We start from the raw sequence: 11,339 nt of genomic DNA, 5'->3' as shown, positions 1-11,339 counted from the left end.
CATACTGTAACCAGTGGTGGAAAAAGTAGACATACCTTAAAACCTCTTAAGGATACAACCCTTTTTTTTCAATTTTTGCCTAAAATGACATACCCAAATCTAACTGCCTGTAGTTCAGGCCCTAAAGCAAGGATATGCATATTCTTGGTACCATTTGAAAGGAAACACTTTGAACTTTGTGGAAATGTGAAAGGAATGTAGGAGAATAACACACAATAAATCTGGTAAAATATATATATATATATATATATATATATTTTTTTTTTTTTGTACCATCATCTTTGAAATGCAAGAGAAAGTCCATAATGTATTATTTCAGCCCAGGTGCAATTTAGATGTCCACTAGATGGCAGCAGTGTATGTGCAAAGTTTTAGACATCCAATGAACCATTGCATTTCTGTTAAATGTATCAAGACTGCCCAAATGTCCCCAATATGTTTATTAATAACTTTGTTCAAAATTACGCACTCCTCAAACAATAGCATGGAATTATTTCACTGTAATAGCTACTGTAAATTGGACAATGCAGTTTGCTTAAATTCTTGTTAATATTTCTGCCAATATCAGATATGTCTACATCCTGGGAAATTGTTTTGTTACTTACAACCTCATGCTAATCGCATTAGCCTACATCAGCGCAACCGTACCATGGAAGGGACACCGATCCCAAATAAGTTTTAAATAGAAAGCTACAAGTAAAAAGGTCACCCAGTAAAATACTATTTTTGTTCTAAATATACTTAAGTATAAAAAGTTAACATAATTGCAAAAATATACTTAAGTATCAAACAGTAAAAGTCTAAATAATTTTAAAATCCTTATATTAAGCCAAGCAGACGGCACCATTTTCTTGTTTATATTATATTATTCTCTTGATAAGCGTGTGAATTGGACTTTTTTCCTGTCCTGCTAAACATTCAATATGTAATGACTACTAAATATTTATGGAGTAAAAAGCACAATATTTTCTTTAGGAATGTAAGGAAATAAGTAGTCCAAAAATATAAAATAGTAAAGTACAGATACCCCCAAAAACAACTTAAGTAATACTTTAAAGTATTTTTACACCACTGAACATAGCACAAGGACATACACAGTAACTGTAGGCCGCTAGGTCATTAGCCCAGAGGGGTGTTCCAGAAAGCAGGATCATATAGTTAGCCAGCTAACTATTATAAGCAGTTAAATATCTCTTGATTGTCTGATTCATTTAGGAAGCTTAACTTGTCTAGAATATGAGTTGTTGATTAATGAGTAAATTATAGCATGCCAATTCTATATTCCTCAAAAATATGGTTATTTTTGCATTTTTATGACAGTTAGCTGGTTAAAACTCATTGATCCTCTTATCTGGAACAACCCACAGGCAAAATCACACCCACAAACCAGAGTGCCAATAATAGGTTTATTTCAATAATGTCAATATTGTTTTTAAAAAAAAGCCATGACATAGCCTGGATCTTTTCTTCTGAAATTGACATACACATGTCGTAATTGCAGTGATTTTTGAAAACCGTCTGAGCAAGAGAAAACAAATAAGGCCAAAGGAGATGTCTTCTAGTACTAAAACCCAAGCAGGTAGAAAAGGCTTACACCCCTCCCCCCAATTCAAACCAACCATTGAATGTATACAATTTACACATTGAACTCTGAATAATCAAAACAAATATTTACAAATCCTTTTATCAAATTTGTATTACAACAAATGTCTGAAAGGATAGCAAAACCAGGGGAGAAAAAACAAAACATATTTTTGCTTTATCCACACTAAAGCATTCTGAAACTATGACAGAATACACTCACTACCTTTGAAAGCATTCTAAATAATGAGAAAATGAAATCCTAAATGACAGTCATAACATTACCGGTCTCCTCTCCCCGATGCCTATCCTCATAAATATCTTTAGTGTCACCTTTTCTGATGGCTGATTGGGGATCTTCTGTATGCGATAGGAAAACGATGGCGAGTGTGTGTTTTTGTTACTTCACTAGTTTAGATAGCAGGAGTCATTCAATCCACAGTGAGACCCGAATAAAATGTCCCCTTTTGGGTGGCTGAAGTGTAATATAAAACTACCACTGCTGCCAGCACAACACAAGCTAAAGATTTCCCTTCGTACTGTACAGCAGAGAGCGAAAAAACCATGTTCATTTTGGGCAAATTGAGCATTGCTGCCAAGAGTGTCAGTGTCTATATGGAGCAGTGATATGAGGCAATGCAGTGATGAAGGACAGTTTGTATTCCCATACAAGTCTAAAAATGGTTGGTTTTGTTTGCTACATAGTATCTAATATTTCACGCATCTTAAGTTCCCTTGTTCTGAGCTGAAAACATCTAATCTAAGGACCTGGCACATCTGAGCCGACTGTGTCCACATACAAGGTTATGGAGTAAATGGTATCAGAGCGTGGACAACAGGTAGCCTTACCTGTATTATAGTTATACCAATTGACTCAAGCAACACAACAGTAAAATTAAGCATATCGCGATGATATGTCAACTGTGGTTTGGCCTAGCGTCTAATGCAGTACATGCAGTGAAACTTGTCCTCATTTACTCTCTAGAGCCAAAAACACTGAAGCTTTCAACACTGTTTAAACCAAATCCTTAGCCAACACACAAAATCAGTCTTGTAATGGTTACTTTCATAGCAAGCATGTAATGCAAATCAATATTGAACAGACAACAGAAAACAACCGCTTGTGACCATATTCCCTTGTGGAAACAGAGGGTCAGCCGGAAGGCCACTTTATAGTGTGTGTGTGTGTATCGATGGCCCTCCAAAACTGACAAGCTCGAATACACACTAGCCTGCATCCAATCTGGCAGGTAGCTCGACCAACTCGCCAGTCAGACGCCTCGAAACAATCATCATAACAAAAAGAAAACAAAAAAGCAATAACCAACGGACCTTTGAGATTCATGTACTCAAGAAATCTTCCCAAAAATAAAAAGGGAACGGAAGGAACAGATATTTATGCATTAGGTTTGCTTTAAATGAGCGAAGGAAAGGTAGTCCATAGTTCTGTCTCGTGTCTGAACCAGTCCCAGTGCTGGGGGGGGGGGGGGGGAAGCCATGGAGTAGCCCTATTTGACCAGCCTCTTGGCCACGTCTTGGTAGGCGATCTCAATCTCTTTGTCGCTGGGGCAGGTGTTGGTGAACTCCTCACACGTATAGACATTCTGCAGGTACTGCCAGATGCCCGTCATGTCCTTGGGAATGTCAAAGCCTCTGTACTTCTTGGTCACCACCTGTGGATGGGAGGTGGACATTGATGTGAGTTAGTCTCAGAACAAACATCTAGAGAACGTGTCCCTCTACAGGCCAAGAGTGGTACAACATGACTTGGTCGCAGAATGGCATATGCTACCAAGATACCCATACACAAGATGTTTTGCAAACAGCAGCATTCCAGCATTGGGCTACCTTATCAGCAAACGGTAGCTCTGATAAGTGATCACTATAATAGTCGGTCAGGCTCACTTGGGGAATAACGGCGCCGGAGGAGATGGCTGCCGTTTGACGGGCTCCTAACCAATTCTGTAAGTAAGCATTACACGGTAAGGTTTACGCAGGCTGTATTCGGCGCATGTGACAAATAAACATCGATTTGGGGTGACGATGTGGCAGTATGTATGACAGCAGTGCAGTATTTTGAACAGTCTCTAGTTATCACACTTTCTTCCCTCCATCCCATTAATTTCCCCCATTTGGATTTTACCCTATGACAAACAATGTCAGTAGCCTATACAAGGGTTTCCCAAAGTCATGTCTTGCCCGTGGTTGCACGTGGTCTGCAGTTGTGAGGCCGGGTGGACGTACTGCCAAATTCTCTAAAACGACATTGGAGGCAGCTTATCTAAGCAAAATTATCATACATTCTCTGGCAACAGCTCTCAGCGCTCTCACACACACTCCTGGGTCATTTGGTTATATATTCTACATCACTATGAACTTAAGATATTGGGCATACTACAATAATATTTAATGCAGGCGTGGTCATGATCCAACGAGGCCCTATTGAATTGTTTGGTGGCCATATTGGAAAAATACTTGTGTGTGATTAATGTGTGAATCCTGGGATGACAGTGTATCTACAAATCTTTTTGTTTATTTTTTAAACTGTTTTAGCAGTGTGTGTGAAATGTGGTGCCTCTATCACCAAAGTTACAATACAAAACATAACTGCCCCACTACATGGAATTCTATGGCTAAGCTTAAATGATTCTCTCAGTGGCATAATATGGGTGATTTTTAAATAGTTGCAGCTGTGGCTTTCAAAGTTGGTTATATTTCCAGAATCACTTGTCAAACAATGTATCAGGGTTTCCTTTTTAAAGCAATGTATACTGGTCATTCTAGAGGTCAAAGTTCTGTTGACCTGAACATTCAGAAAAATTGTTCTGATGAATAGTTGTGAATCAAAACTTTCCAATTACACATGGTTAAAAAGGGTACACGTAACCAACAACTTCAGTAATAGGGAAAAACAAATGGGAAGGAGGGAAGAAAGTGATAACTGGAGAAAGCTCCACTTCTCGCAACGACTACCAGACATTTTCCAACTCAAAGAACTCACTATGAGACATTGTAATCCCAAGTGAGCCCAAAGGCCCAAATTTGGGGGTCTGGCTCATGGACTACATGGACTCTGCTAATGTGTGTAGAATATCCTGTTTTGATACCCTCAGTCTCACCTTGACGATGTGCAGCTTGGGCAGGAGGTTGCAGTCAGCCAGTGTCATCTCGTCACCGTCCAGGAACTTGCGAGTGGAGATTTTGATGTCCTCGATGCTGTTGTGGTCGATCTCGTCAGGCAGTGGGGAACGCAGGTACTCATCCAGCTTCTGCAGGGTCTTCAACAGCCCACGCTCCAGACCTACAGCACAAAAAGGAACATTCATCATCTCTCATTACACTATCGCAACAACTGTCAACTGCATTATAGCATTCACAAACCAGCCTGCCTGCATTGTGTTGAATATTCTGGACCCCTTCCCAAACAGACACTACAGGAAACCCACAGCAGAGGGCAGCATTTCATAGCAAGATGGCAGAACTAGAGCTGCCGTGCATAAGTACTTTCACAGACATTCCTCACTGGCAGTTTTTAGCATTTTCTTCGAGACGCCAAATAAGGCATGGTCCACTCAGCCAACATAGATAGCAGGGGTTGGACTCTGGTTTATTGAGCAAATTCTACTGATTTAATTTGATTGTAGAGTATGTAGCCAGTTGGAGAGAGTGTGACGAGGCATGCGTTTTACATGTTAAAGTCTTATAAACAGGGCATGCTTATCATTCAGATAGGACTGTCAGCAGTGGTGTTGACATAGCCCAGAAGGAATTCAAAGCCAACCATCACGATGGGTCAATATTACAGCAGGGTGGAGAATAGAAACCATACCATCCAAGATACAGTATCAGTTCATGTCCTTTGGTATGTCATAAAACAGCTGACCCCAGATTAACATAGCATACAGACAGAGAAACATTAGTCAATATGACCGAGGCAAAGCTACAGTATACCGTCACCTGTTGTCGTGTCCAAATCATGTCTTCCCATGGTCACAACACAATATGATAGGGAAGAGAGGTGCTTTGAGCTCACGTCCATCTCTCTCGGTTGTTTTTACCAGGCTGTTTGGATGTTTATTTATTTATTTTTTAAAGAGAGCCCAGCCAGGTGACATGGGGGACAGGGGAAGGAATGGGCCTGGGGACAGAGAGGCCACCCCAGAGAACAAAAGCCCTGTGTTCCCGTGTCAGACCCCCACTCTCACCCAGCCACCAATCACCTCAGGCTACCACTGTCGCTTAGCAACCACAGAACTCTTCCTGCACCACCAGTGTAACTCCATTTCTAAGTATTGCTTCTTCACTGACTTCTGAGTAGTAACCTGGAACTAAAATGTGTGTGTGTTATAGATATATGCACATACATACACACACATCTATCTATCGTGTAGGGATGGAAAGCTCACCCTCGTTGGCATCTGGTTTGGAGTTCTTGATGAAGGCTGAGAACTTGGCAAAGATGTCCATCCCAGCTGTGTTGGACTCAGGGTGTCTGGTGCCAAGCTTGGTGAACCTACACACACACAAAACCGATGATCCACCTGGTTAGATCTGACAATCAGAGTGTATACTGTATCGTAGGTATCTACTCGTGGAGGCAGTCTGATGTGAAGTGCCTAGTGGGTGTGAAATGCTGTTGCCAACCAGACCAGACAACTCACTTGGGTGGGCTGAGGACATCCTCTAGGAACTCCTCGATCTTGTTGACGTCGGTTTTGACCTCCCCATTGAAGGTGATGAAAGGAGGGTGTGTGCCTGGGGCCAGGTTCTGGAGGTCTGCAGGCTTCCTAGGGAGCAGAGAAGAGAGGGGATTTAGTGGGCATGTCACAACGCACTGGTAAATATTCCAATCAACCAAATGATTATCTTATACTGTGTTAAGAGATAGCCTGGCAGGTAGGAGCGTTGGGCCAGTAACGGAAAGATTGCTCGGATCGAATCCTAGAGGTAAAAATCGGTCATTCTGCCCCTGAGCAAGGCAATTAACCCACTGTTCCCCAGGGGCCAATGACGTGGATGTCGATTAAGGCAGCTGATTCAGAGGGGTTGGGTTAAATGTGGTAGACACATTTCAGTTGAATGCATACAGTTGTACAACTGACAAGGTATCCCCCTTTCCCTCTCCTTGATGTTGTTGAAATGTCTGTCTTCTTTGTACAGATGACTTCACTGCAAAAAACAAGTTTCCCCTAGGGATAATAAAGTTCTATACTCAAACTGAGCCGTCACAGATTACTCACTAATCTATCATTTTATATCCCTATAATCCATCTAGTCTATCTACTCTTTAAAATCATCAACAATCATTAAAATGTTATTCTGTGTCTCCCAGGGCCCAGTTCTATTGCAGATCAGTGGAGGGGGCTGTGGCCAATAGACAGGACACAAATCCCTGTCCCATGCTAGACGGTTCCAGACCACTCTGGCCCTCCACAGTCCTCCCCCTCACACACCCTGGGTTAGACTTTATTTTCAACAGGGTCATGTATGCGCATGTCCATGTGCATTCTTCTGTCCACAGTGATTTTTTTTGTTTGTTCCAGATGTCTCTGGGAGGTGAGATGAAGAACACACAGAACATAATGAGTGAGTGATGAATGACCAATCAACAGCACGGAGCCCCGAGTCATGTTCCATAATCAGCCACAAAAAAAATACAATTATAAAGTAAATTGTAAAAATTTAGGATATTTAAAAACAATCAGAATATCCACAAGCAAGGTTCTGGGTAGACAACTTGTTTCATGAAACTGTGCCCTTAAATTTTGACCATTTTTATTTTGTAACTCGATGTCATTTAGTTATCAGGGTTGTCATGTCAGAGCAAAATTTACCCAAAAAAAGGTGAGGCGCAAATTAACTTTGATGCAGAGAACAGCCTACCACTAATCTAGCCATAGAGACCGCTTCACATGCAGGCCAATGGTATGTGCAGAGAACAGCGGATACGGTCTCCCTACAAGGGGAGCTGTGAAACAGACTCTTAAGACCAACTAGTCACAGGGGCACCAAAACAGGAAGTGACCTCAATCCTTTGGCATGAGCACAGGAAGCACCCTCGCCCCATGGCAACATTAAGGAACAGTGGGAGGGGGTAAGTGTACTCTCAAAAAGATAACTAAAATGTTACTCAAATTCAGCCAAAGGGGCTTTTTGAACAGTTTTCCAAAGCAAGGTCATAACATTAAAGGTTAGAAAATGTACCGTTTTCGAGTTCCATACAACAGGATGAAATACATTTGTGCAGTACTTTGCCTCGTTCTGTTGACTGGAGCGTGAACACACTACTGTGTGGAAACAGGGAAGCCTTTATCAGTCATTTAAAAAAAAGGTCAAAGCAGTATGGTGGTCAGAACTGAACAAGGACATGTTTGACAAAAGAGGGGAAAACAGACACTTAAGTGGGCGGACATCCTCCACTGCCTTTTACAAGACCTCTGGAAGCTTGTCTCGTCGTACACACCCTCACACAATTATAGATACATATGCAAATACATTCACAGATAGCCAAAGACAACTTCCCTGTGCTTCCAAATGTTAAAAAAAAGAGAAGGTTGTGCTCTGTGTACTACCCAGTCTTGTTTTGTTTCCAACTCTAGATTACCCACAGGACCAACCCTGGCAGAGGTAGCAGTGTTTGAGATTTCTCGGGAGAAGAGATGCTAAGCGATGAATAAGTATCTGCATGGCTGAGCTATACCCTCTACAACACTTCATCAAAGCCTCCTGTATACTATACTGTCAGTCAATGATTTAAAAAAGGCCCATGGAAATCAAGTCCATTACTATATCTGAAAATAATCACACATACTGTATTGCAATAGCCCTGGCCTGGAAAGAGGAAAAACAAATCAGGAAGTGTTCAGATGATGCATTGAGGAATATAATGGTTGGGCAAGGAGTTGCCAGGCAGCCTTCTACAGAACATGGACAAGAACTTTTACTGCACTTTCAGCCAAGACTAAATCGACTTCAAATGACTTTGGGAGGGGAAGCCGGTCCTTTTAGATTCTGCTTTGATTTTAGAGTAAGAAAAATACAATTTACCCCCAAATCTAGGGAGGAAGTGAGCACAACCTCAAACAGCGTCTCTCGAATGCAGCTCGTTTATTTTCCAGATTTCTCCAGGTTAGGAAAGGTCATGGGAAAAACAAATAAGCCGTAAGGGTGGTGAAAATGTTTGAGGTGGGGTTGGATCAGAGTGTTAGTGGAGAGCCCAGAAAAGCTCTGAGAGACAGAGACAGCGAGAGAGAGAGAACATTCCCCTGGCTCTCCAGGAGCAGAGGAAGTGTAGAAGGCTGACCTCTTCTGGGGGAAATGAGCTAGCTAGCGTGATGTGGTGGTGGAGTGAGCGAGAAGGCTAGTGTAACGTGGTGGTGTGCATTCTCCCTCACCTCTTCAGGTCCACTGTGGTGACGTTGAAGACCACTCCCTTTAGCCACAGGATCATGAAGAGTCTCTGTGAGAACGGACAGTTTCCGATGCTCTCGCCATCACTTCCCGCCTGAGAGAGATCGGGAAAAAGGTCAGATTACATCAGCATTATTTACAGATAATGGATGACTCGAATGACATTGTGTTTGTATGATAGGCTCCTGTAAAACCAAATAAAATGCACCAGGCTTAATTGATTAGAGAAGTGGTTCTCAAACTTGACCCACAACCCCCCCCAAAAAAAGAGTGGTTCAAACCTCACAATCACCGCACAAGCAAACAATCTCTGCGCAAATGTAGCCTGTCATTATAGCTAACGGTGATGCATTTTCAAAAAGCAAGATAAAGACTGTTTTACACCTGCATTTTGAGCTGAATGTAATTCATGTTTGCGGGCAATATCAACTAGGGATATCATGTCATTTCTCTGGAGTCCAGAGCAGGATCGGACAGAAAGCATGGTCCGTCTGTAGCCTTTCTTCCTCACAAATAATACAGTGACCAGAATGTTAAGTCTTCATCCCTTAATTATTAAGGCAGTGTGATGTTACAAACACATGTGAATTATGAAAATGATCAATGAAAAAAGTGGCAGGTACCCCATTGTTCTGGTAAAGATGCATCTGTAGCAGACTGATACGAGTGCTTTCTGGTCACTAATCTGGATAACAGTCAAGATGCGGTTCTGAACCACAGATGTTTTTTTTACATGAATTTGGTGCAGTACCGTAGTTCAATGCTATTAGCCAGATCGAATTGGCAAAGGTATGAATATAAAATACAAACACACACTGAGTCTACAAAACATTATGAACACCTGCTCTATCCATGAAAGACTGACCAGGTGAAAGCTATGATCCCTTATTGGTCACCTGTTAAATCCACTTCAAAATCAGTGTAGATGAAGTGGAGGAGACGGCTTAAAAATACTTATTTAACCTTTGAGACAATTGAGACATGGATTGAGCATGTGTGTCATTCAGAGGGTGAATGGGCAAGACAAAATATTTAAGTACCTTTGAAAGGGGTATGGTAGTAGGTGCCAGGCGTAACGGTTGGAGTGCGCCAAAAACTGCCACGCTGTTTGATTTTTCACTAATAGTTTCCAGAGTTCATGCCCCAATTTAGGCTGTTCTGAGGGCAAAAACAGGGTGCAACTCAATAAGGTGTTCCTAATGTTTCGTATGCTCAGTGTATGAAGCCGATTAAAATGCAAATGTTTCATATGCTCAGTGTATGAAGCCGATTAAAATGCTAATGTTTCATATGCTCAGTGTATGAAGCCGATTAAAATGCTAATGTTTCGTATGCTCAGTGTATGAAGCCGATTAAAATGCTAATGTTTCGTATGCTCAGTGTATGAAGCCGATTAAAATGCTAATGTTTCGTATGCTCAGTGTATGAAGCCGATTAAAATGCTAATGTTTCGTATGCTCAGTGTATGAAGCCGATTAAAATGCTAATGTTTCGTATGCTCAGTGTATGAAGCCGATTAAAATACTAATGTTTCATATGCTCAGTGTATGAAGCCGATTAAAATGCTAATGTTTCGTATGCTCAGTGTATGAAGCCTATTAAAATGCTAATGTTTCGTATGCTCAGTGTATGAAGCCGATTAAAATGCTAATGTTTCGTATGCTCAGTGTATGAAGCCGATTAAAATGCTAATGTTTCGTATGCTCAGTGTATGAAGCCGATTAAAATGCTAATGTTTCGTATGCTCAGTGTATGAAGCCTATTAAAATGCTAATGTTTCGTATGCTCAGTGTATGAAGCCTATTAAAATGCTAATGTTTCGTATGCTCAGTGTATATACTATTAAAATGCTAATGTTTCACACTCAGGACCCCCAGTTTGATAACCACTGGAATAGTTAGAGAATCAAACCTGGCTGACAGATCTAAATGAGTCTTGTAAGCTGATCCCAATAAAGTCAAGGTTGAGCCTTAAAATGCAGAAGGGTCCTTTCCAATGCCCAGTGGTGTTTTACTACACTGACCCAGCACAGGCCTATTTAGAGCAGAAATGTATTCCACCACACAGTTGAGACTAGCTCCCTGACACCCAGAGAGCAGGCTGACCTTTGTCTCAAACACTTTAGCACACTTCCACAGCAGCCTCCATTCTTCCACACTGGCAGTCAGCCAAGTGGAACACAAACCCCAGATGTGACTAAGACGGAGCAGGACAGCGTTCTTGCGTTTCATTAGAACATGTATTTGAGTGGGAGGGGAAGGAGTATATGTCTGACAGTGCTTAATCAGCCTGCTTGTCCTTCACATATTTTGAGTTGTAAAACAACATTTAGTTCTTAGAAGAACTGT

The 11,339-nt window shown here is 41.5% G+C and overlaps 1 protein-coding gene across 1 annotated transcript in view; it reads right to left on the bottom strand.

The window, feature by feature from the left end:
• Window positions 1-1,392: 1,392 nt before the first annotated feature.
• LOC139383252 (chloride intracellular channel protein 4) overlaps window positions 1,393-11,339 on the bottom strand; it is a 28,129-nt gene continuing 18,182 nt past the window's right edge. The window contains exons 2-6 of the mRNA XM_071127704.1: window positions 8,976-9,085; window positions 6,243-6,368; window positions 5,988-6,094; window positions 4,701-4,882; window positions 1,393-3,254 (exon numbers count right to left, since the gene is read on the bottom strand). Coding sequence (XP_070983805.1) covers window positions 3,090-3,254; window positions 4,701-4,882; window positions 5,988-6,094; window positions 6,243-6,368; window positions 8,976-9,085 — 690 coding nt within the window. The 3' untranslated portion in view covers window positions 1,393-3,089. The remainder of the gene's footprint in view (window positions 3,255-4,700; window positions 4,883-5,987; window positions 6,095-6,242; window positions 6,369-8,975; window positions 9,086-11,339) is intronic.

Source organism: Oncorhynchus clarkii, chromosome 25 (assembly GCF_045791955.1).
Source record: "Oncorhynchus clarkii lewisi isolate Uvic-CL-2024 chromosome 25, UVic_Ocla_1.0, whole genome shotgun sequence".
Lineage (NCBI taxonomy): Eukaryota > Metazoa > Chordata > Actinopteri > Salmoniformes > Salmonidae > Oncorhynchus > Oncorhynchus clarkii.
This window is presented reverse-complemented; position numbering and strand designations above follow the sequence as displayed.